General features: G+C 37.8%; 2 protein-coding genes across 2 annotated transcripts; one reads left to right on the top strand and one right to left on the bottom strand.

Moving 5' to 3' along the window:
* Nucleotides 1–229: 229 nt before the first annotated feature.
* Nucleotides 230–20,888, top strand: clint1a (clathrin interactor 1a). The gene is made up of 12 exons (XM_053505282.1): nt 230–403; nt 5,490–5,594; nt 6,050–6,146; nt 6,528–6,636; nt 7,500–7,664; nt 9,967–10,141; nt 10,664–10,889; nt 11,203–11,290; nt 13,447–13,524; nt 15,283–15,530; nt 16,581–16,764; nt 19,222–20,888. Exons 1-12 carry the CDS (start codon nt 363–365, stop codon nt 19,548–19,550), a joined length of 1,845 nt encoding a protein of 614 aa, XP_053361257.1. The 5' UTR covers nt 230–362; the 3' UTR covers nt 19,551–20,888.
* Nucleotides 20,889–22,678: 1,790 nt separating this feature from the next.
* Nucleotides 22,679–25,911, bottom strand: lsm11 (LSM11, U7 small nuclear RNA associated). The gene is made up of 4 exons (XM_053505295.1): nt 25,286–25,911; nt 25,030–25,169; nt 24,003–24,086; nt 22,679–23,163 (listed from the first exon to the last, which is right to left on the bottom strand). Exons 1-4 carry the CDS (start codon nt 25,713–25,715, stop codon nt 22,831–22,833), a joined length of 987 nt encoding a protein of 328 aa, XP_053361270.1. The 5' UTR covers nt 25,716–25,911; the 3' UTR covers nt 22,679–22,830.
* Nucleotides 25,912–26,233: the final 322 nt, after the last annotated feature.

Below are 26,233 nucleotides of genomic sequence, written 5' to 3'. Positions count from 1 at the left end.
TTCAAATTTAAAATATTGTATAAAAAGATTACATTTTGTTTTCTTGTGTATTTCTAAACCTGTATCACATGAAATAGTGTAATTATATTTAGTCATACTCGCGTGTCAAACCACTTACTGTACAGTACATCAGTCAACACGAATAAACAACTTCTTTCGCACTTTACGCAACTTACGCAAGTGACGTCGCAGGCACATCACCGTGGTAACCTGGCCGGCCCACTGACACTCGCGCAGCCTGAAACTAGTTTGGAGAGTTGAAGGTTTTGGTTTCACGACAGCTGGACTTTCCCAACTAGTTGGATTTAAAAGGGCTGAAAGACGTGTTATCGCCACGGAAAGCCTTAATCCATCCAGTCAAGATGTTGAATATGTGGAAAGTTAGAGAACTGGTTGATAAAGCGTAAGTATTACATTTATTTGTCGACGATACTCCGCTGTTCTTTCGAGGCTTCGGAGTTGTACCTGTTCGAAAAGAGACACGTACTCATTCTCTGACGTCACGTCGCACTTTTGGATAGTAGCAGGCTAGTTAGCGTTAGCTAGCTAACTAAAGCGGCAAGTTTATTGACCTGAGTGGCTAACATAGCTACTTAGCTATCAAAGTATTTAGCACAGGTTCGTAACTGGCTCTGACTCATTAACGACATTTCTCGTGGACAGGTTTTATATCCAGGTTTAATTGGTTTTTATTTAAAAAAAAGTTCACTCTACACGTCAAGCACTTCCATACATTGGCTAGCATTAGCTATATAGTATCGACGCTAAGGTGCAACCGAGTGCAAGTGTTTTTAATCAGATAATTCCGAGGTTTTTGATGAGATTAGACCTGTAGGACTTATGAATCAACACGTTGATAATAGGCTTGACAGCCTTAGTGTTAACATAAATTCAGCTAATGTAGCTGTGCTAATATGCTGCTGCTAATGTTTATCAGGATTAACTTGGAAGGTTATTGAAGTCCTTAGGTGTCTCGGGTGTTGCCAAATGTAAGCGCAACTGTCTGCAACAAAGTGTCTCTTGTTCGTTAACCAAAGTTTAAACTGTTTCTGAGTTTTTAAACGCTGTGATGTTGTCCAAGGAAGCAAGTTATGTATAGCTTGATTGGTTTGTTATTGTCAAAGTTTGCAGTTGATCAGATGATTTCTAATTCCAGTCAGTTTAACGTTAGATAAACACGTGTGTATGTGTGACATTTCCAAAGTAGCATGTGTGCGAAAACACGGCCTGCTGTCGAGCTTTCTTCTTTTAAAACTGTAAATAAAACATAAGAACGTCTACCAAAATGTTCGGTCATCAATAAACACGACCTAATAGTTTTGAGCATATACCCTGAAAAAATATACCTTTAAACCTTTTCTTAAGAAAGGGGGATTTCCAAACTCGTTGACGTTTTATGAGACTGACAGTTCAGACTCTGACAGTTCAGAGTCCCCGACTCCGTGCCATGTGGGTTTTGGCCCACCTTAAAAATACATGCCCTTACATTAATTGAACACACCATATTGTAAATTCAGGGGGTCTTCCCACATCACTGCTTGTGTTCCCACCAAGGCAAGACATCCATCACACTACTGATCGCTTGAAATTACTTCCTGAAAATAAATGTATAATGTGTGATAGAGTGGTTATAAACCCTGGTTCTGCCTTCGCTTTGCACAGCTTTTTCACACCCACCTAGAATGAGAGGGGATGTTTGGTTAGTTGGATTAGTTGTTTTAGGCCTAGTTCCCATTTTTCACTTTTTCCCCTCATGGCTCACTATGAATGTGACTTTTAATGATTCGCAAATGAAATTGGGCAAACAGATCTCAGACTGCTATTTGTAATGCTTTAAACTTTGGCAAGGATGTTGAAACACCAAGATGTTATTACTGGTATGTAAGGATTTAAAAAATGTATAGACAAACAATATATCACAATACAAATAATGTGCCGCTAAGTATCATCTGGTTTCCTTACACCAGCAACATTTTATTTATTTTTGCAATGAAGGTAACAATTTGGGATGTCAATATTAACATGTTAACCCATGTGATTAATCTAGAAATTTTAATGGACTACTGTTTTTAATGCAAATTAATCATATGACCAAGTTTGACCCTAATGGCTTCTCGTAATCGCAGTGCGGTTAACCGGCTGTGTGTGATAATGGGATGTTGAGCATGGATAATAACTGTGACTGAGGAAACATCACCAGGTGTGCTGAATGGGCAGTTCCATTATACAAAGCTTCTAGATGGAAGTTTGGATTAAATCAAATTTGTGTGCTCGAACTTCTTTTAAGGGAAATCATTTTTACAATAATGCATTAAATGTAAGATGTGGGAGTGGTAGCTTAGATGGCTAGGCTCTAGATTGTTGTATTTTGAATCTGATGAGCCGGACTCAAGCCCCACCGTCAGTGGGCTGCCACACCCCGTACTACCCAGCCACTGCATGCTGTGCCGGTCCCATTTGAGAGATTTTAATTTTTTATTTTTAATGTTTGAGTTATTATAAAATTGAATTAGTTTCCTCTAACCAGTTTGTCATGCCTGTCTTTATTCCAACATTGTACATTTATACAAATAGATCTAAGTATTTTAAAATTGAATTAATTGTGATGAATGTCTAATTATTTTTTTATTGATTAACAACACAAGTAATAATACATAAGTGATTAAATATGAGGACAGTACACCCGTGCTAATAACACAAACATACAGCTAATATATGGCGTTAAAATTTTGACCAGAAAAAAAGCTTTCGCACTTTTTCTCTCATAACATTGCAGCCCTGGGCTTACTTTCAGTATATTGGCACACCACGACACAAAACCAGCTAATCATCGTGATAAATTGTGTTGGTTAAAACCGGAAGAATTTGCAAGCGTTAGCCATTAAATTAATAAAATGTAGGATTATAAATGCTATATATATATATATATATATATATATATATATATATATATATATATATAGATAGAGAGAGAGAGAGAGCTGTATGTGTGTGTATTTGTTTGTGTTTAAAAAATGGTGCTATTGCTGTGACGGTGCATTACAGTTAAACTTTATTTAACTTAATCTGACATGTTGCCCTTCAAGCTGCTTCATTTTAGACATGTGTGGTGCCATTTCCTGTATATACAGTAGGCCCCGGTTCTTATCAGCCTTCAAGTGGATTATATTTACTTTTAAAGCAATTAATGACTCAAATTTAAGATGACACATTTTGCATGTATTACTATTTGAAAAAAATACAAGTAATTGTAAACAGACTATGTTAAATTAAAAATAAGAAAAAAAAGAATAGCATTTTTTACAAATATTTGTGTGTTTGTCAGTTTAGATCCCTTTTCACCATGCGACCCTTTCTGCTTAAAGACTTATTCATGTGAAAGGGAGTTGAGCTTTAATTTGTTGAAAAGTGTATTAACTTTTTTTTTTATTTCTGTGTTAGATGACTAGATGAAGTTCTTTGAGAATGTATGTATTGAGCAAACAGCAGTTAAGTTAGGGAAGTTGACGTGTCTCGTAAAGCCACTATCAGCAGGAAATACAGAAAACACTGCAGTGTGTATCAGTGTTGCAGATCTGGGTTGTTGAAAGTGCAAAGCCAGCAGAAAATTATGTTTTCAAAATAGTCTTTTTAAGGATTTAAGGACATTTTAATGGCCCACATTAGCCCAAGCCTACTTTAAAATTGTGTATTTTTGTTGATTGTTTGCTATAGTTGTGATTTCCCAGGACCTGATTCTTCTTGTAAGAATATATGGAGCACCACATGTATTCGTGGGATGTTCTTTTGATTCATGCACTCAATGAACCTGTTTGCTCTGAATCTTCTGTGGCCCCACCTAACTTTTTAGCTCTCACCTCTTGCACAACCAGACTGTCTGTTTTGTCATTCCTGCCTTTTGAGTGCTTAACAGGTTTCACAGAAGCACTTTTGCTTGGGGTTTATGGACCTGCCCGTTTAATAAGCTACATAAATACAGGAACAGTTATTACCTAAACACTACTGCAATGTTTGTTGTAAACGTAAATAAGATAATCGATATTTAAACTGTATTTTTGTGTCCCTCAATTAAACCTAGCAGGAAGAACAGGGTGTGGTGCAGAGAATGTGAACTTGCAGGTCCAATGTTGCTTGTGTGTAGTTTGCAATGTTATCTGATTTAAAATATGTAGCTATTCACCAAATTCAGAGTAACTGACATTCATAGGAAAAAAGAAGCCTTGAGGTCTAGCAGATTCTCGTTAGCTCATTGGTTTCGGTAATGGTCTTTCTCCACTACTTCAGCACTTAAGCTTAACCAAATTTTTTAAAAAGTGGAGTAAAAACCATAAAAGTTTAACTTTTGGTAGGAGCAAATCATATGCTATACTAATGTTAGTGCAGGGTGTAATCTGTAAAGTTCATGATTGATTAGTCTTCTCAAAACAGTAAGCTAAATACAGTGAAACCTTGGATTGTAACTAACGCGGTTTGCGACTGTTGCGCAAGACGCGAAAAGATTTTTAATTAATTGTGACTTGGAAAACGAACAAGTCTTGGTTTACGAGTGTCGAGTATCATGTATAATGCATGCCCCTCTTGTTTTGACACCAAGCGTCATGTGATCACAACTGAGCCAGCGGTTTTTCTCTCTCTTGTGGAATTGTGGGTAATCGTCTCCCCTGCTGGGTCTTAGTGCGTGTCTCTCACTGGTATAATCAACATCCGTGCTGTTTACTATAACACTGTGACCACATGTGTGCGCGTAAAACATTTTATTTTGTGTCTGTATGCGTGTGTGTACAGCGCATGTGTAAAGCAAAAGCAAGTCTCATTAAAGAGGTTACAAATCCATTATCTCTCTCTGCTCAAGGCTTAGCCTGCTCTGTGTCTGTGTGAGCGCACGTCATTGGACACCGTGTCCCCCCCCCCCACCCCCCCCACACACACACACAGACCCCTCCTACTTTCGCCATCACAGACACACACTCTTTTTCTCTGCTCTACACAAAAACACTGTCGCGATTCTTTTCAAAGGTAAAGTGCAGGTTTTACTTTATATTTTTGGTTAATTATTATTATCTATTTATTTTTTTGGCCTCTGTAATGAATAATTTGAGTTTCTGTTATTTTTTATGGGAAAATTCAATTTGGTTTACGAGTGGTTTGGAATAGGAGCCCACTTCCAGAATGAATTATGCTCGTAATCCAAGGTCCCACTGTAGTGAGTATTGTTGCATCATGTCGGGATTGATCAAACACAAATGCTACCATAATCTCATTAGATGGACGTCCATGTTGATGTGATCTGTGACGAAGCTGGAGTTAAGAGCGTCTTCTCATATTTAAAATCAGGAATTCCAAGTTAAGAAGAAATTTTATTTATTAGTCAGTAAAAGCAGTGATTTACTAGTTATAGTAAATTGCTTTAATAGGACTCTCCTGATTTGATGTGTTCTTCAGTAACACATAATTAAACCTTTTCTGGTTCATGTGGTTTTCTTTTACAGAACCAATGTTGTTATGAACTATTCAGAAGTTGAATCTAAGGTTCGAGAGGCCACAAATGATGACCCATGGGGACCCTCTGGCCAGCTAATGGGAGAAATAGCCAAGTAAGTAGGAGGTATTCTACTTGGGCAAAAGTATATGGACGCCCGACTGTAACACCAATATGCATTTCTTTTCTAAAATTTATAGCCACATTTATTTGGAAGAACAGAATTGTGTACAGTGTCTTTCAGTGCTATAAAATAAGGATCCCTGCCACTGTTCATGCAGCAGGTCCATACTGTAAAGCATGGTTTGGTACAGTAAAAAAGAACAGGTGAAAGAACAGAATGACTTGGAGCGAGCACTGACCTTAAAAACTTATTTTGCAGGATCAATGTCCAACCTTATCAATGGCTGAATGAGCAAATCACCAGAGACATGTTCCAAAATATAGTGGAACGGCTAAAAACGTTTAGCAACATCACATGATTTGATGGTTATAGTGATCTGCTGCTGCTTTAATGTTATCTGTACATTGTTCTTGAATAATCTCACTGCTATCTGTGTATATGTGTAGAGCTACGTTCATGTACGAGCAGTTTCCAGAGGTAATGAACATGCTGTGGTTCCGAATGCTGAAGGACAACAAGAAAAACTGGAGGAGAGTTTACAAGGTAAATGTTGTTGATGAATGTTATTCAGCCTTGTGATTATGGGATTATATACATGGATATTGCTAAGCTTTTAAATCCGATTAGTTTTACAAATATACTAGGTGTCCCATGCATTGGCATTGTTTTCTTCATTTAAGAAAATGCTAGTTCAAAAAACACACTTTTGGTGTTTTCAGTTTACTTTACTGGGACCTGCCTGATTATTTTGTTAATTAATTTGGCAGTCAAGTGCCATCTTGTGCATTTATGCAAAAATTGTCTGCCTTAATTCCTTAAATGTGTTTTATCTGCATATGTTAATGTGTAATAACAATGTCATTCATGACAAAATTGTTGTTGCTTTTTTTAATGGTCATTTTAACTGAGCCCTGCTTTTTTCAGTCCTTACTGCTGTTGGGTTACCTTGTGCGGAACGGATCTGAGCGGGTGGTCACCAGCGCAAGAGAGCACCTGTATGACCTGCGCTCTATTGAGAGTTATCATTGCATAGGTGAGTCCGCAGCGTTGGTTCATTGTGCTCAAAAGTGTTTCTCACTAAAGTGTTTCTTTTTTGTTTTCCAAAAAGCATTACATTTAAAATCTTTTAAAGATTTTTTTTTCCATTTGTCGATCTGGATTATTATGTGAATATTACTGTACATGATCACCAGAATGCTAGATGCACAAACCCCAGTCATGGGTTTGTCAGAGCATTTTAGATGATATTCATTTTTTAAATTATTGGTTATAGTTAATAAACTTAATTTCTTTAATGTCTATATTCTAGAACTAAATATGCATTAACATCATTTTATCAACACGACTTATTAGCCATATCACATGCAAAATGTATTTTTGAAGTGCTTTTTGAAAGAATTCAGCTGTTTTACTAATTTACTATTTTATGAATACACAGTTGTCACACATTTACATGCAGTGTTGTGGGTTGTGGTTTTTGAGAATTATTTAATAAATAGTTAATGTTTTAAAGATGTCCTTTGTTTAATACAGTACTAATATAGCTATAGTAAGAGTAGAACTGTTGCAAATGTTTTCTATTGATGCAGGTGCTTAAAAACCAGGTCTGTTTGTTATCCATGACCTGAAACTACTCTCATGCTTAACCAATCACCATAGTTACCCGAGTCTCAGCACAACATTTCCAGTGCATTCAAATGTTGTGGGGTAATTTCAGCTCCAGGCCAAATGTAAAAGTAGCTACTTTCAACAATTTTGCAGTGAACCATTTTTTATTTAGTGTTCTTCCTCATGATGCTTTTGCGCATCATATTTTTGGTCTGCATAGATAGTGCTTTCTGCTGTGCAAACAAATGTCTTAAAGAGATTCATGACAGCAAGAGGTTATTTTTGCAGATGAAAATGGGAAGGACCAAGGCATCAATGTGCGGCAGAAGGTAAAGGAGATGGTGGAGTTTGTGCAAGATGATGACAGGCTGAGAGAGGAGAGGAAGAAGGCCAAGAAAAACAGGGATAAATATATTGGTGTATCCTCTGATAGTATGGGGGACTACAGATACGGTAAGTCCTGTTCTCAGGAAAGGTTTCCTCTGTTTTCTCTCTCTCTCACTTATTCTCAGTCACTCACTCTCATCCTAATGCTCAGCAGGGACTCACACATACTTGGATGTGCTGTGACTGGGGAGTTGTTTATCATGTGTGATGCCATGGTGTTTCTCTGTCGTCTTTCTTCTCCAATTCTCTTTTCCTCCCAGGAGGTCTGTTTTATCAGATGAGTGAACTCTGGATTTATTTTGATAGCCAGTAGGACTCATTGTTCTTACCACATGATGGCATACACTTCGATTATTATTATTTTTGTTTGTTTTCTGATTCAATGTCACCTTTAAATGTAATGTTTAAAATATACCATAATGTTTTAAACTATCCATTAAGTTATGTTTGTGATCACCCTTTTTTAATATTTGCATTTTTGTTAGTGTGAATACTGTTTCAATATTACACATTTTTATATAATGGAAGGGAGAGAATAGTATCTATTATTCGATAATTCCAGCTATGTGCTGGCCTGTACCAGTAAAAAGGCAGCAACGCATTTAAAATACCAAACCACTCAAAGCCAATTATATTTTCTTCCATTTTACTCTACAGAGCCCAGTAAAGCAGTTTAAATAAAGCATCATTTGAGTACAAAATCCTAACGCAGGATGGTTTTCTAAAAAGCTTGACAGAATTTTTTAGAATGTTTTAGTGTCATTTAGAATAGTGTCATTTAGAATGACACTAAAACCTTAAGTTCTCAGTTCATGAAGCGGATAGAAACATGTAATATGAACTATTTGAGAGTTTAAACCTTTTGGCTTAAACTGAATTACAAATGTTTGTTGTTTCCAGCCATATTTCCATATATATATATATATATATATATATATATATATATATATATATATATAGATGTTTTTTTTTTTTGTAGTGCATGACTATAATGATATATCGCACTTTATACAAGTAGTTTGTCATAATTTCACTAAAGATGTCAATAGACGTACTTGCCAAAGCACTCAGTGTCTTCTTCTTTGTCTTTCGGCTGTTCCCTTTCAGGGGTCGCCACAGCGAATCATCTGCCTCCATCTTACCCTATCCTCTGCATCCTCTTCTCTCACACCAACTAACTTCATGTCCTCTCTCACTGCATCCATAAATCTCCTCTTTGGTCTTCCTCTAGACCTCCTGCCTGGCAGTTCCAACCTCAGCATCCTTCTACCGATATATGCCAAAGCACTCAGTGTATTCAGCCTTTTTGCATTGTCTACAACTATGAACGCTGGCACTGGCACAAGTGCCAGGCCCACTTCTTGGCATACCACACTCTTGTCAGACCCTTTTCTTCTGAAAGAGTTTTTTACACTCATGCTCAGATATTGGTTATTAGGTACTGTTTTATAATGAGCACTCCTTGCTGTCAATAGGGTAACAAGCCCCTGTGCCAAGACCTCCAGCCAATCTTTGTACCCTCCTGTACCATTTTATTGAGTGATGCTAGAACTTTTTGCTGTACTACGACTATTTAAAAATATGTTTAGGATATATTGAGGGGCAGGGACTGAAGTAACTAAATACATTTCTGCTACTTGTATGAAAAACTGTCAGGTTAGGAAAAAATAAACACCAGTAGGAATTACACCAAATAATTTGTTTATGAAGTTATAAATAATCAAGATTTTTTGATTAAAAATCACCCAGTCATTGGTAATACACTGGGTGATGGCAAAATCACCCAGTCATTGGCAATACACAGCCCAATTAAAGTTTTCATTTCCTTTACCATAACAGGTCTCCACTTAGTGCTGAATGGAGTTTGATCAATTTTTTTCTGGGTTTCTGTGTTCTGTACTTGTGTCTATAAATATAATTAGGAGTTTTCTGGTGTGCCTCTACACTGTATGGTTGAGGAGCCAAGTTAAAAAAAGGAATTCAAGAGTATCTAATGCACCTTTCAGGTCCTCTGCTCTTACCATAGTACTGTAGTACTTTTACATTATTTTTATGTATACTAATTTAGTGGCACTGTTAAAACTGCTCATTCATGCAATTATGCATGTACCTAATGTATAGAATTTAAGGCGAACTATCATGCAAATGCAGGTTTCCGGAGCTTTGATTTTAGCGTTCACGTCAGATTTTGTAAAGCATGAGGTGCTTGTAAATCATGAGGGTGGATAGTAGGTAACTGTTGCAGCACAATAATGATAAACAGTCTATAAACCAGTACAAAAGGGTGTAACATGTTTTACTTGTAAATTTTATCTGTTTTTGAGCTGGCTGTTAATGTGTCAATATTCTCCTTTTTTGTTTGTTCAAGGAGGGGACAGGTACGAAACACATTCCAAATGGGATGACGACTGGGAGAACAATAAAGGCGCTTTCCCATTTAGTGAAAAACTGGGAGAGATCAGTGACAAGATTGGCAGCACAATTAACGACACGATAAACACGTTCCGCAGGAAAGACAGAGATGACTCGCCAGACAGATTCAGGTTAGTGCCTTGGGTGTTGTCGAACTTTCTTTATTTTCTGATCTAACACAAAAGCAGAACTGGCCAAATCAAGCTAAGATAAACATTGTAGCAGTTCTATGCTACAGTCAACTTTTCCCTGCTAACAATGCACTGCGCAAGGAAACCCTTAGTTTTTACTTTAATGTTTTGCACATAAATTCTAATTATAAGAACATTTAAAACATGACATTTTCTTAAATTAAAACTTTGTTAGCATTTGGTTACACAGTACTAGGATAGTAACAGCTTTTTTCTTTTTTCTTCTTCTTTGGCTGCCTACTCTTCAGAATATACTCATAACTGCAGTCTGTATGAAAACTAATAACTACATTTTTACCTATAGTTAGAAACATTTCTTTCCCTTTTAATTTTTTTGTCCATCAAATTGTCACCAGATGCAGTTGTATTGTTTTTGGGTTCCTGTTGAATCTATGTACACAGAGAATACACAGAGAATACATGCAAACACTTTTATCTGCATTTTATTTTTTTTCCCTCAAGTGAGACAGAGGAGGAAAGGAAGAGAGATTTCCGAAAAAGGCAGTCTGGCAGGAACGAATTTAAAGATGAAGAGGAGACTGTGACGACCAAAAGTGTTCAGATTGTTCAGGCTACCGAGACTACTGCCACGCGAAAGAAAGGAGGGACCCCATCGAAAACCATAGACTTGGGAGCAGCTGCCCATTACACTGGAGATAAACCTGCCACAACTATAAATGCCACCAAGGTAATATAGCATGAAGAATTTATTTAAGTGTAACTATTAATATCATTGTTAATTACTTTACCATTAGTAACATGGAATATAGTTCATTCAAAGTTAGGTACCCTGGAAAGATATAGTTAAATAATAAAAGCCAATAATAAACATAAATAAATATTCTCCTCTGAGAACCTTGAAACAAAAAAAAGTGAGTTAATATAAGGTTATACATATTAATTATTTAATGGTATGTAGTGATTTCTGGATGTATTTATTATTATTATTATTATTATTATTATTTAATATATATAAATTATTCCTATTTTTCTTGCATCAGCCAAATGTCTCGGGTACAAATCAGTCCAGTGGTGGTCTGGTGGACTTGTTTATGGCAGATTCTACACCCGTAAAACCAGCTTCAACAGGTTATCTTCCTCTCTCTCACACATGTACACAAACACCCAAACAAAAAGATTTTATACATTTTAGTTTAATGCAAGTAAAACTATCTTAGTGAGAAGTATTTTAATTAATCAGTGGAAAATTAAGTCCCATATTCATGGTTCATGTATCTTAAATTATATTATTTGCACTCATTTACAATATCTAATTAGATTATGTCGGTGGTGGGAGATATTACTTACAATATTACATAGAATGTTGATCTGCTAGTTCTGATTCATTGCTATGGCAAAGCAAGGATGCTATATAAAGATGTGTCATTATATGGCCTTGTGGTTTTGATGTGTGTGTGTGTGAGAGCGAGAGAGAGTGCATGCACACTCAAAAAGTGCACCAGATGGGCTCTCCTGTAGCCCCTGTCCACTGGAGCAGTTAGTTGCCAGGACCAGATGTTAGAGTGGTCCCTTGTGGAGGTGGAGTGCTGAGCAGATGTGGTGTTCCCATTTCTTCCCATCTCTTTCTCCACTTTCCTAATATACATCAGTCAAACAGCTGCTTCTGTCTCTTAGCATCAGTTTTCTAACCACATTCCACTAAATCCAACAAGAAATGGACAGTTTTTGTGGGCACAAAACAAGCCAACAAACAGTTTTTTTCCTCTTTAAGGATATTCGTTGAGCAAAATGAACAGTGTCACAGTTTTTTGAAAGTATTTTACAGTGGACATAAAAAGCAGATTTTTGTAGTATAAAGCCAAACATGAAGGAAAAATCACTGGCAACTGCTATATTTAATGTTAAATTTTAACCGACTAAACTGTATTAGATAATTAGTAGGAGTTTGTAGGGAGGATTTTGAATACTCTCTGAACATGGGATGCTAGTCCATTGCATGACCCGAAGCATACTGTTCAAGTTTGCATACTCACATAAATGTGAGCAATTTAGGGAAGCCAATCCACCTACTACAGATTTTTGGGAGGGAACAGAGCGGAAACACTTGTGAACATAGTGAACAGTGCAACCACACACACAACAGCATTCTGTCCTAAACCTCGTACTGTAAGACGGCTTAATTTTCAGATTTCTGACAGACGATAGTAGTTTCTCTCTCAAAATATCTTGACGCTTAGGGGTTACTCATAATTCCATCTACCCTGGGTAAAGAGAAGCTGCTTTAAACCCTTTTCTTGTCTCTTGCCTCACAGTATGTGTGGTATCTTCATGTTTAACATCTCTACTACTAATTAGGCATAAATATTTTTCTTGTCAGATCAACACTTTCTCACATTTTTTATTTCATGTGTTTATCCTGTCTTTATGGTCTGTATGGTTGAACATAATAAAATGGATGCTACAGTTGTGGTAATAATAGCGAAATGACTACCATGGTAGTCAGTAAGGCACACTTTACACCAGACATAGGAAATGCATCAGCAGCAGCGTCACATCTGTCATACTTCATTATTTATCTGTTTCCTTTTTTCACTAGAGTCATGTTGCAGTTACACAAAGCACATTTTTAGTTGTCCTACGGCCCTCCCGACTGAGTGGTATAAAATATTTTCATTTTGTGAATAGTTTTAGTACTTAGGAAGGTATGATGTTTAAGTAATGTGCACTGCTATCGAAGTTTTCATTATAAGGTTATGGTTTACATAATTTTTCCAGCGTTAACCTTATTAATTATTTATTTTAGTCTTTGATTTTGAAATTGTTTTAAAGTTCTTAAGTTAATAAATAACTCTTATAAAATTGTGTATGTGCACAATATAACGATTGTGGCAACCTAACCTATGATGTCCCTCTATACCTGATGTAATGAATGAAGACAGTTTCGGGAAAGGTTGATTGGGGGTGGAGGTGGGTACTTTGTCTGGAACGGAGTTGGAGCAAGCAGATACTTTGTCAGGGCTTTGTTGGGGGTGTCCATTAGGTAGGGACTGTGTTTAAGAGGGTGGGTGCTGGGTCAGGACTGTTACAGCATACTGTTACTAGGTGGAAACAGTGGTTTTAAAAGTGGGAGCAGTTGTGGATTTAATGAGTCTTACTCATTATTTTTGAAGTGAGGTCTGCAGTGAATATTGATTCATGACTTTTATACAAGAAAGCTGACTTTGTTTTAATTCAATTAACTTAAAATCTTATTTTCTGTTTTCCCTTCCCTTTCTTTGGCCTAGGTTTAAACTCGGACCTGTTTGGAGGATTTGCAGATTTCAGCTCAACTGCAGCTACAGTCAGTCTTCCTTCAGCAGCAGGTATGCCTGTGTAAATACTACATCAGAAAGTTTGAGTAACACTGGTGTCATTATTAGTCTAATTACAACAATTAATTTGGCAAAGAAGGCCACGTGATGGTAAAGAACCTTAATCTAAGTGTATTATGCAGAGGTAGCGAAAATATCTACATCACCCTCTACGTGATTAAAAACATGTACACCTGCATATGTAGTGCACAAGATAAAGCAGGTGCAGGCCAAGAACTTCAGTTAATGTTTACATCAAACATCAGAATGAATAAAAAATGTGATCTCTGTGACTTTAAACCATGGCATGGATGTTGGAACCAGATGGGCTGGTTGGGGTAGTTCAAAAACTGCCAATCTCCTGGGAATATCATACTCCGTAGTCTCTAGAGTTAATATAGAAAGAAGCAGAAAAACGAAAAAAGCACAGAGTGAGCGGAAATGGCCAGATGGGTTTGAGCTGCCGTGACTGATATAGGTTTACACATTATCACTTTTTACAACCATGGTGAACAAAAAAGCATCTTGACATGCACAAAACTGGTCACCCAAACTAGACAGCTCTAGACCTTTTTTTAACCTGATCTTTAGCTGTCCAATTCCAATGAGCTTGTGCCCCTGATGGGATACAACAGCAGAAGACCACATTGGGTTCCATTCCTGTCCTCCAACAAGAATCTGAGGTTAATATTGGCACAGAATCTCTCAAACTGGACAGCAGAAGACAGGAAAGAGACCAAGGGATTTTTTTTTTACTAATCTTCAACTGTCTGGTTTGAGAGAGTCTGTGCCCGCTTTTTGTGCCTGTGTGCCCATGATTAACATCAGATTCTCATTCTTAAAGGACTGAAGTCTTAAAGGACATCCTCTGATGTCCCTCATCAACAAGGTGTTGTAGTCTGTACAACCCCCACACAAAGGCTGTTTCCCCCCCCCACCATTCTTTGTATAATCTAGAAACTGTTGTGTGTGAAACGTTTAAGAGATCTGCAGTTTCTGAAATACTCAAACCAGGCTGTTCGGCATGGACAGTTATATATAATTTTAACTTTTTAGAAATCACACTTTTTTTCTCCAATCTAATGTTTGATGTAAACATTAACTGAAGCTCTTGATGTGTATCTGCATGATTTTATGCATTGTGCTAATCCCACATGATCATCTGAGTTGATAACAACATAAATGAGCAGGTGTATGTTTCTATTAAAGTGACCGATGTGTGTATATTTAAATCGATAGCCTATCAAAATTTGAGCACAAATACTCATTACATTTATCACTACAACTATGACACAGTTTTTTTCTTTTTTGTTTGATTAGTAATCATTAGTGGGAGAGAAAACTTTTTAGCTCCTTCCAACACACATTTTTACTTCAGCTATTTCGAGCAAGTGACACAAATGTAACAGAAGTCTGTTGGTAATTGCAATGGGGTCATCGCCTGTTGTCATCATCTGCCTTTTTATGAAAACCAGAGAGCATAAAGCTCTTAAATATTGAAAAGAAAAAGGAGGGCAAGCCATATGGTTGAGCTCTGTGCTAAAGCTAATGAGGACAGACACATTTCAACTCACATTGGGCAAAACATCTCCTGCTGTCTGCTTGGGCGACAGAGGAATGCCAGAGAAAAACCACTACTTTTTTTTTTTTTTTTTTTTAACAGAAATGGACTCTTTCTGTGTTCTGTGAAAGTGTTTTATATCGCAAGTATAAAACATGACTTGAGTTCCTACTTCTAAGCTGTTTACTAAAGTCTTTTTGTCAATTCAGCCTCAGCATCAAGTGGAAATGGAGACTTCGGGGACTGGAACGCGTTTTCAGATGGGCAACCAGCCCCTCCGCCTGTGAAACCGGCAACAGCAGACCTGTTTGCACCTGCCCCTGCCTCCACAGTGCCCTCTGGTGATCTTTTTGACCTCATGGGTCCTTCCCTTAGCACCAACATCAGTGCTTCCCAAAGCATAAATTTCTCCATGACCAGCACTCAAAGCATGGGTCTGCCAATGTCCAAATCTCAGGTGTGTATTTTAATTTTTATTTTTTTTGGCCATTTTTCTTCCCCCCAATCTTTTACACATTCATAAAATTGGCATTGACTCTTTGTTAACGTGATAATGGCCTCTAAGTAAGAATGTTCTGAACATGTATAGATATAACTTAACCTGAAGTCAGGTTTGATTTGTTGATTATTTATTTTAATATGCATTTTTTTTATTAATTTCTTATTTTATATTAACATCTGCAATTACCGTGTTTTTCTTGATTGACGTTCCCTTCACATAAAACGCATTAAACTGTGTAGAGTATATTGAGTAAAACATCTGAACCCCATCTGTAACATGATTAATACAGCATGTTTAGAGTGGAAAAGCTCACTAAACAAAATTTACCCAAGGAAAGACAATACTGGTTGAGATTTTTAGGAGGCGTATTTGAGTGCAGAGGAACATAAAAACAAGACAAAGGAGGGTTAAGATACAGCACTGGTACAATTTACACCCACCCTCTTTCACATCATCCACCAGCCCCTGCCCCCTGGGACACCCATCACAGAGCCTAGCAGAATGAAGAAGAACAAGTTTGAGTCAGAAAATCATTAAACTGAAACAAAAGCCTCATGTAAAGATGATATTTGCATGCTAAAATCCTGACCTACTTTAAAATGGCAACATTTGTTTGGCTAAAGAAAAAAGTAAACCCCACACACTTGCAAGCAATAACACAAAGCTTCTTAGTCATCATTGTTATAATCTAATAACTGTCAAGAAACCTGATAACCTCAAGAGATTTTGCTCCAATCTCTAGAATTTTTCACACTGTCCCTTATTTTGCCCTTTTTTTATTATTCTTGCCTTCAAGAAATTGAATCTCTTAAGACCAAATGCAACTGATATAAAAACAAATATTTTGCCTCTAACTATAACAAACTCTTGTAAATATCTTGTAAGAATTATCACTAGTATTGGTGAATGAGAAGACTGCAATAGAGCAACATCTCTGCCCTTATTTAAGGTGCAGTGGTCATCCCTACTTAACGAACCTCTGTTGTTTTTCTTCTGTTGGATCAGCCTCTTCAGAATATGGGGACTCCACTGGTTCCTCAGCAGTCTGTACAAAAACCAGAAGCCAAGAAGGCCTCCGTGCCATCCACTTGGTCTGATTCCAGTGTCAACATCAGTCTCGATTACCTGAGTCCTGGCATGCAGCCTCCCAAACCAAGTCAGCCCACACTCAGCATGATGCAGCAGCATGGTAATGACTCAGCATTGCACAAAAACATAGCCGGGCAAAATGCCTGCCTCTGATAGCCAGCTTACAATAAATTTCTAAACATGGTAGCCAAAAAAAGTTAAGACAAAAGTAAAATTCAATGTTTTATTGACTCTCATTTTTTTAATGACAAGTAAGATAATAAGAATCATTTATTTTATACAGTGACATTGCTCTACAACAATCAATATTTATTATGAAGTCCTTTATTCTTCAATGCCTGCTTGATCTGGCTGGGCAAAGAGTCCTAAAGACATCTGCAGTATTCTGGTGTCCCTCGCTCAGTCTACACCTGCTTAAATGCTTCTTGAAAATCATGTAGACAAGATGGTTTCCCACCATTGTCCCACAGTTTTCTGTTGGATTAGGTCTGGAGATGACTCCACTCATGGCTCAAGAAGCTGAATACCACTAGCACACAGCTAGTCTTTCATTAGGTTTCCAGTTACTTATTTGAATTAGTACTGGATGTACTAGTACTAGATGGTTTGATTCATTGTAAACACAGTCTAGCTGTAATTAATGCAGACTGACATTCTCCCTTAACTATGAGAGACAAAATAAGGAAAGAAAATCCAGAAAATCACATTGGGGTATTTTTAAAGAATTTATTTGCAAATTTTGGTGGAAAACAAGAATTTGCTCAATAACAATATTTCATCTCAATACTTTGCCAACAAAGGGTATATAACAATGACGGAGGTCAAACGTTTTTTGTAAGTCTTCACAAGGTTTTCACACACTGTTGCTGGTATTTTGGCCCATTCCTCCATGCAGATCTCCTCTAGAGCAGTGATGTTTTAGGGCTGTCGCTGGGCAACACATACTTTCAACTCCTCCAAAGATTTTCCATGGGGATGAGATCTGGAGACTGGCTAGGCCACTCCAGCACCTTAAAATGCGTCTTACGAAGCCACTCCTTAGTTGCCCGGGTGATGTGTTGGGGATCATGGTCATGCTGAAAGACCCAGCCACCTTTCATCTTCAACGCCCTTGCTCAAAATCTCTTGATACATGGTCCCATTCATTCTTTCCTTTACACTGATCAGTCGTCCTGGTCCCTTTGCAGGAAGACAGCCCCAAAGCATAATGTTTCTACCCCCATGCTTCACAGTAAGTATGGTGTTCTTTGAATGCAACTCAGCATTCTTTCTCCTCCAAACTCAAATAAGTTGAGTTTTTACCAAAAAGATCTATTTTGGTTTCATCTGACCATATGACATTCTCCCAATCCTCTTCTGGATCATCCAAATGATCTCTAGCAAACTTCAGACGGGCCTGGAAATGTAGTGGCTTAAGCCCAGGGGTGCAATTGGTGATTGACTAAATACTTTTTGCCCCACTGTGTGTATATATATATATATATATATATATATATATATATATTATTTTTTTTTTATTATTATTATTATTATTTAATAGTTAGTGTTAGATTTAACATATATCTGTATATACAAATATAACACCTAAATATTAAATAGAAAAAAACTGTTTATATATACACACACACATTCACTCACTCACTCACACTCTCTCTCTCTCTCTCTCCTAAGTTAACTGCCCAGTGTGTTGTCAGTGTGGTGTAATAGTCAGAACTTTGACGTTTCTGTTTATTTCCGATGTTGTGCACAGCCATGTTGATTTGACATCACTGTGTAAACTTGGGAAAACTCTTGGATTTGGTAATGGTACAAAACCCTGTGCTGTAGGATTGGGACAAAACAGAGGCCATAAGTTTAATAACTTGTTAGTGAGGCTAATGTGAAAAAAGCTTCAACTTGCTAGGGAGCACAAAGATCGGACTTATGAGTCCAGACTGTCCCTATTCCAGAACAAAGGGCATCAGCGTAAGAAGGTAAGCATATGAAGCATACACTGCACAAACCTCTGGAGACCGTGTCATAATCTGGGGTTGCTTCAGTTGGTCAGGTCTAGGCTCAGCAACATTATGTGGCAATAAAATGAAGCCAACTGACTACCTGAATGTACTGAATGACCAGGTTATCACGTTAAAAGGATTTTTTTCTTCCCTGAGTGCAAAAGTGTATTTCATTTACTTAGATTGTGAAAGGTTAGCTCTGGAAGTACGTATAATCATTTTTTACACATCAATTGGCCACTACAGAGTCCTGACTTTAATCTCATTAAATCTTTGGGACATGCTAAAGAAGACTTTACAGAGTGCTTTGGTTCTCCCATAATCAATACAAGACCTCAGTGGAAAATTAATGCACATGTATATAACCCGCAGTAAATAAACCCAGAATCACAACCTGTGATATGTTACTTTTTTCAAACAGAATGATCATGAATTGCAGAACATCCAGTACTTACAAGTATCAACGTTTGTGAAAGATATTTCTTATTTTTAAAACCTGTTTTCCACATATATTTAAATATTTGTTCTTTAAGACATTTTTTTTTCCCCCTATTCTTTAGGAATTCAAGTCCCAGTCAACATGATGGCACAGGGTTTTGCCAACATGAACCTTGGCATGCAGTCTGGCCCTGCCCCTGTGCGACCCCCCACTAATCCTATGATGGGTAGCATGGGCATGTCCCCAGCCATGGGAGGTAGTGCTACGGGCGTAACACCTATGGGAGGCATGCCGCTCAATCAGGGCATGATGGGAATGAACATGAACATGGGAATGCCAGGAGCTGTTGGCATGGGGATGGGAATGTCAGTGCCAGTCATGACTATGAGCCCTCCCATGGCACAACAGAAGAATGATGCCTTTGCTGACTTTGCCAACTTTGGAAAATGAAGGTGAGATAGTGGCTGTAAGCTGGGACAATCTTTCTGGAAGGCAGGAGCATGAAGGATTTAAAGAGCTACAAACAAAAAATACTTGAAAGATGTTAATTATAGCTGCCCAGAATTCTGTTGTTCCTTACACAATACAGATGTGTAAAAGAGTGAATCTAATCAGTCTGGCCCAACAGCCACATGGACTGATTTGTCTTTGTATAACAGAGAAATATCTGATTGCACTTCAACTTAACATTGCTTTAAATCTCGAAATCAGGTTCACATAGATAGAAATGTAATGACATTGACCGGCCCTAAATACTATTCTCACTCTCACTCTTGTATGTCGTTACTAATGATTATTTGATTTGTTAAATCTGATCAGAAGTTATTTCCTGTCTTTTCCATTCTCTTATACATAACCTTGTAAATATTATTGAAAATGGACATAAGTTATTTAAATGAGATTATTAATTAAAATATAAATATGTTGTTTCAAATTATGGGAATTGGTGCAGAACTATAGCAAGACATTGCAAGTGAGAATCATGTTAAGAGCAACCGCCGTGGCCTTTGGAATGGGAATTTATTTTTATAGAAATGTGATGGTGTGCATTATCTGAGTGTACAGGAGTCTCCCTGAGGCTTTGGTCATTCAGTGTCCTTACACACACAGTGCCTATCAACTTGTTGCCTATACCTTTTTCTCTTGAATATTTCTTGGGACAATATAAAATTACAGTATTTATTACAGTACTGTAGACTTTTGAGCATACATGTATGCATGTTTGTTTTGTTCGTTTTTTTTTTTTATCTGTTTATTCACACATTTTCACTGCGTGGCTAGTATGAGTGATTAAAATGTGTGTTTTTTTTTTTTGTTTTTTTTTATCATGATTATTGTTTTTACTATATGCAAGTCGGTTCATGAGTGAGTCGGGCCAGACTGTACACAGAGATGTGTGAGGTTCTGCTCACAGAGAGGAATTGTGTAGGATCATTTCTACTGTCAGCAGCAGGAACTCAAACTGAAGCCTTCCGTCTCATTCCGAAGTAGTGCACGCACATGCAAATGACCAAATTCTGCTTTCTTTCGTCTCTTTGTCCAAGGGATTGATGTGTGTCTTTTTATTTGATTTTTTTTTTTTTATTATTCTGTAGGTTGTGTGTAAGGCTGGGATATAATGAATAGGGGCTGTGGATCTTTACTAGAAAAACACTATACTTTTATGCAAATCTCAGACAACCAACAAAACATCCCTTTCTGTGTATGGTTCTCACATTTGTACACTGATTTGATTGTACCTATGATGGTCTTTTATGTCCGAGAATAAAGAGTTGATTTTCTTGTGGATTTATATAGTTATGCTTTTTTTTTTACTTAATCTATTTTTAGAAATGCTGAAAATTATTTGGGATTTTTACAACCACTAAGAGATGCCACACCCATCTTTTAGACAGAAAAAGAATAGTCTGAAAAAGAGAAAATATTCTGAGTCGCAGTTCTGTGGGTAAAAAAAGTCTTGTTGATGCCATAGGTCAGGGGAAAAATGGCCAGACTGGGCTGAGCTGAACAAAAGGCACCAGTACGTCAAATAAGCATGCAGGGGAGCATCTTTGAATGCACGATTCATCAAACCTTAAATTAGATACAGCACCGCATCATTCTACAGCAGCAGAGGACCACACTGGGTGTGACATTTGTTAGCTAAAAACAGAAAACTGAGGCTACAATTTGCAATTACAAATAAAATTGGGCAATAGAATATTTGGAAAATGTTGCCTGAATATTTCTGCTGCCTACATTCAGATGGTAGGATCAGAATTTGATATATAAAACTTAACAGCATGGATCTGTCCTTCCTTGTTCAGGCTGGTGATGGTGTAATAGTGTTAATATATTAATATTAATAAATACTGAAGATGCTGTGCACGGCTTTGACTTGTGGTAAGAGGTTGAGTGCCAGTGGAGGAGAGCCTCCATCTGGCCACATGTGTGTTCCCACAGCCAGAGCCAACTGGCCTGATCATGAATATGCACAAAACTGAGTAACGAAGGAATAATAAACAGTTGTAAGATGACTGCGCAGAAACGCTAACAAGAATTATGAAGAGTTTGCTATGAAGCTTTGTGACACCAGGACATACTGCTCACCAGGCACGCTTTACTCTAGTACTTTAGCCGTATCCAAGTGAGATCATTATAAACACTCTTAATTAAACGCTCCCCGCTTGATTAAATGTCAGATGCAAACTTCAGGGGAAATTTGTTTAACCTACAAGATTTCTAAATTATCTTTAAGCTCTTGTGTGATCCAAATGTACATACTGAGCGTGAAAAATATTGCAATCTTATCAACCTAAAAGAAGAGAACAATACAGAAATTGTAAACATTCAGCATTAAATGTGAAATACTTTTAAGTCTTTCTGAAGTAGGACAGATCATAAAGCATAACGACTTCCTTATTGAACCACAACGCACTTTGTATGTATGCTTTTGATTTTTTTTTATATTTATTTATATATTTATTGCCAGGAGACATTTAGATTAAAATTCGAAATCAAGAGGAAATGGCTTTTTAAAAGTTCCATGGACTGCAGTAAGTAGTGTATTTATTGCTTATGTATGCATAAAGCATCATCGGGACAGTAACAGCCTCTGAGTGCCATGTTCAATTTCCAACTTTAAAAGCTCAATTATTAATGCTGTGCTTCATGAACTCCCAGGAGACTGGTGTGTCATTTCTAAGAGTCATAAAACTAACAGGACTTTCCTTTTTCTTCGAATCTTTCACAATTATGTTAGTCTGAAGTGAAAATGGGTACTGTTGGGACTCGGATTCAAGATTTGGAGACAGGCTTTTAGTTTTCATCACATTATTGTTAAACATTTTTCTGTTAAAATGGTTTCAAAAATGTACCTAAAATAATTTATGTGAAGGCATTAGTGAATAAATAATGATTTGCCTGTCTTTTTGCAGATGCTAAATGAAGTAAACCAACAACATTACTACCAATAATGTCAAGGATTTTCAGCAGATAAACAGGCATTCATGCATGAAGCTGGTCATATCGGTCTCACAGCACCACCTAGTGGACATCTCTGTAAAGCATCAATATCTGATAAGCACTAAAACAAATCATTGCAAAGAACAAATTTGGTTTATTCATATTGTTTCCACTTCTACAAGTAGGATTATAAATCATATCAATATGATACATTGAGAAGACTCTGAAAATGTGCTTAGAATCAGAAACAGCGGCTATTCACACACAACCAGCTAGCACAACGCTGCTACTCTTGTTGAATATTCACAAGGAGAACGTTTTCTCCCCGGATAAAGAGCTGATTGACGTGACGAGTACGTACTCGTCCATACTCCACTTTTGGCTTAGACACCTTCGGTTTCCGTTTAGAACCAGCAGATATATTCGACATTCCCGCGCCAGTCACTTCCAGGTTTTTTACAGACTGTGCCAGTCTCTCTGCTGCTTTTCTGGAGGATTGAACCCTCGCGATGCTGCTTGTGCTAATAGGGTGTGGCTTAGCACCAGGATCATCTTCTTTAGAAGTTACAGCCTCTGATGCTTTCCCAAGTGCAGTTTGTACTTGCAACTTTTGAAACAGCTGTATTTAAAAAAAAATAATTAAAAAAGAGAATAGAAAAAAGATTATTCTGGATGGCAATTGCCTCTCATTTTCTTTTCTCACAAATACTGGTCACAACAGATTGGCCAAAAAAAAATCATGGTGCATGATGTGTTTTATTAAAATAATAATAATAAATGCAGAACATTGCCTGGCATGGGGCAGAAATACATCCTTCACCATACTCACACAAATTCAGACCTAGAATTAATTTTTCTTAGGCATGTTTTTGGGAGGAAAGCAGAGAACATAAAGGAAACATTCATGCAGACTAGGAAAGGCAAAAGAAACTCCACACAGTCACCTGAGCTCAGGATCAAACCCAGGACCCACTGTGGAAAAAGCTTAACCAAACAACAGAAATGACTATCAGAAATTCTGACCATTTAAAGAATTGTCACATCTTGCTACGTAGATCTAGCAATTTTCACTTAACTTAGATTCACATTCATTGATGAGAATTACATCTTCACATTACACTCTGCACACACAGTGGCTAGAGCGTCCCTATTTCACAAACTACACATCGTTTAGAGCAGTGGTTTCTCAACCTTATTCCTAAAAGACCACTTGCTGAAATATTTTTGTGTTTTACTTGCTCTACCATGCCCACTTCAATTACGAAAAAACTGAGAATAACACGCGTAGCAGCATTGTTGTCTTACAGCAATTGTTATTGTGGTCTTTCAATAATTTCCCCCACAGGATCGATAAAGTATATCTATCTATCTGACAAAGCAGTGTATAAAAAGTCAATCATGGATGAGAAATCTTTCAGCCAGGAGTAACTATTTCTGAGTAAAGTCGTCGTGCCATACCCTTGTAACAGTCAGAGCTTTTTCATGGTAGAATGCCTCTCCAAGTAATGGCTCCCTGTAGGTTTCATCCACATCCACCATCGCCTGAATTAAAGAATTAAAGCTTAAGTTAGTGGGTTAAAAACACACATTAGGACAGTTAAGCTTTTTTTATTACATACATATATAGTATTCTACTGAGAAGCCCCTCATTGCACTTTCTGACTCCGTACATGGTAAAACTTCCCATAGCCTGTATACAGATGAATATGCATCCAGACAGCTCATGTCTGCTGGAACCCTTTTGTTTAACTGGAGAATACTAATGTATTTCCTATTGTCTGTCTGTCTCTGGGTCTCTCTATGACTGACAAGTTAATTACTGGTTCTTTTGATGTATGGGACATATGTGGCATGTCTTTGAATGTTGGGAGGAAACTTACCAAGCATAAGAGAGAAAATACAAAACATGCTTACAGACCGTGAAGAGGGAACCACTATGTCACTTACAATAGTCTCTCATTGTCTATAGTGTTATATCCTGTACACAGGGTTGCAGGGCCTGGAGCTTATCCCAGGAAACTTAAGGAACAAGTTGGGGTACACATTGGACAGGGTGCCAATCCATTGCAAGGCATACACACACACACATTCACACACTACCGGCAATTTGGGAAGACCAGTTAGCCTAATCTGCATGTCTTTTGACTGTTGGAGGAAACAACATTTAAACAACAGAACATTCAACTCCATGCACCCAGACAGGAATCAAACCTGGCCTGGAATCAAATCTAACCACTAAGCCACCATCTAATAATACGTTTCCCAAAAGCTTTCATCTTTGAACTCTAAACGGTTCATCTATGCAGAGACTTTACTCTGGTTTCGCTCTGCTTCTGATTGCTCTTCAAAAGCTTCTTTCAAGCAAAACCCACTTATAATGCTGTTTTGTTTGTGTGTGTTTTCTTGTGTGTTCATGGCTCACGGCTTATGAGTTATGTATTCCCATCTCAGTACCAAGCTTGATATTTCAGTTGTAGTTCTTTACCAGGTTCCAGAATTTGTCGAAAGCCACCACGAAGCCGGTACACACTCCGCGCAGCCCCTTAAACGAGCGGATGTGGACTTTGACTCGGAGTCGGTGTTGGACGCAGCGGTTCAGTTCTCCTAAAGGACTGCCCTCATGCACTACACACACACACACACACACACACACAGGGGGAAAACGCATTTTTAAAAATAAGTCATGACAAAGACTGTATGTTTGTGTAATGCCTGGGAGCTTTCATTCCTGAGACACACACATGGCATCCGTGTGAGAACATTCTTCGGAGCTCTGCGCCTGGCAGCGTGTCTCTTCGCCCCGCGCTCCTCCGATTCCTCCGTCGGATTTTGCACCATGAGCTGCTTCAGCCTCTCTATTCTCTCCGGATCCGGTACTCCCCTTTTCGCTTTCCGGATTCTTTTCTCCACGTTTTCGGGTTTCGCCCTTCCACGACCACCTTTCATAAAGCTTTCGTATTCCGCGAGGTTGTTAAAGCACTTGATGTTGGGGTAAGGCAAAGGAACTGCTGAAGAATACAGGGCAAGCAGCGGGTCAAACTGGTCTGAACTAATGTCCAGTTTCCTGTCAATATCATCACTATCATCTTCTCCGCCTGTGTTCTGCTGCTTACACGAGGTGAAACTTTCAGAACCGAGCTCACTCACTACTTCCCTCTCACTCTCCTCCATTTTTTTTTTTTTTTTTTTAAATAAGCGCAGGCTCGTGGAAACGTGTGTTAGCGTGAAGCGCGCGCACAATTCAACTCGTTAAATGGTTCAACTTAAAAGCAGGCACGCGCTAAACGAACATTAATTTACTAACAAATCACCAGGTCGTTTTATATTTACAACCTAACCATGTATCATGGCTTGCTTCATTAAAAAAAATAATTCAAGTAAAACATATATTTCCGCTTATTGAACAACTCTTAAGCAGTGTCGAAGATCTTGTTATCTCAGGAACAGATGTTACTACGTTTGTGCTACACGGAGCTTTAAAAAGAGCGGACCGGTCCCGTTTCCAACCAATAGGTGGCAGACTTGAGGATGGGCCTATCCTGAAATCGTTCTATTTAAAACTATTAGTGCACTATTTATAGTGTGAAGGCCAATATGCCGTGGCCTCTCTAGTGCACCTATGTTGAGGCATCAGGGCTATTTAGGATTCAGCCGAGGAATAACGGCTACGTTAGCAGGATAGTGAGTCT

Source organism: Clarias gariepinus, chromosome 10, assembly GCF_024256425.1.
Source record: "Clarias gariepinus isolate MV-2021 ecotype Netherlands chromosome 10, CGAR_prim_01v2, whole genome shotgun sequence".
Lineage (NCBI taxonomy): Eukaryota > Metazoa > Chordata > Actinopteri > Siluriformes > Clariidae > Clarias > Clarias gariepinus.
The sequence above is the reverse complement of the archived record's forward strand: the minus strand, read 5'-3'. Positions and strand labels throughout refer to the sequence as shown.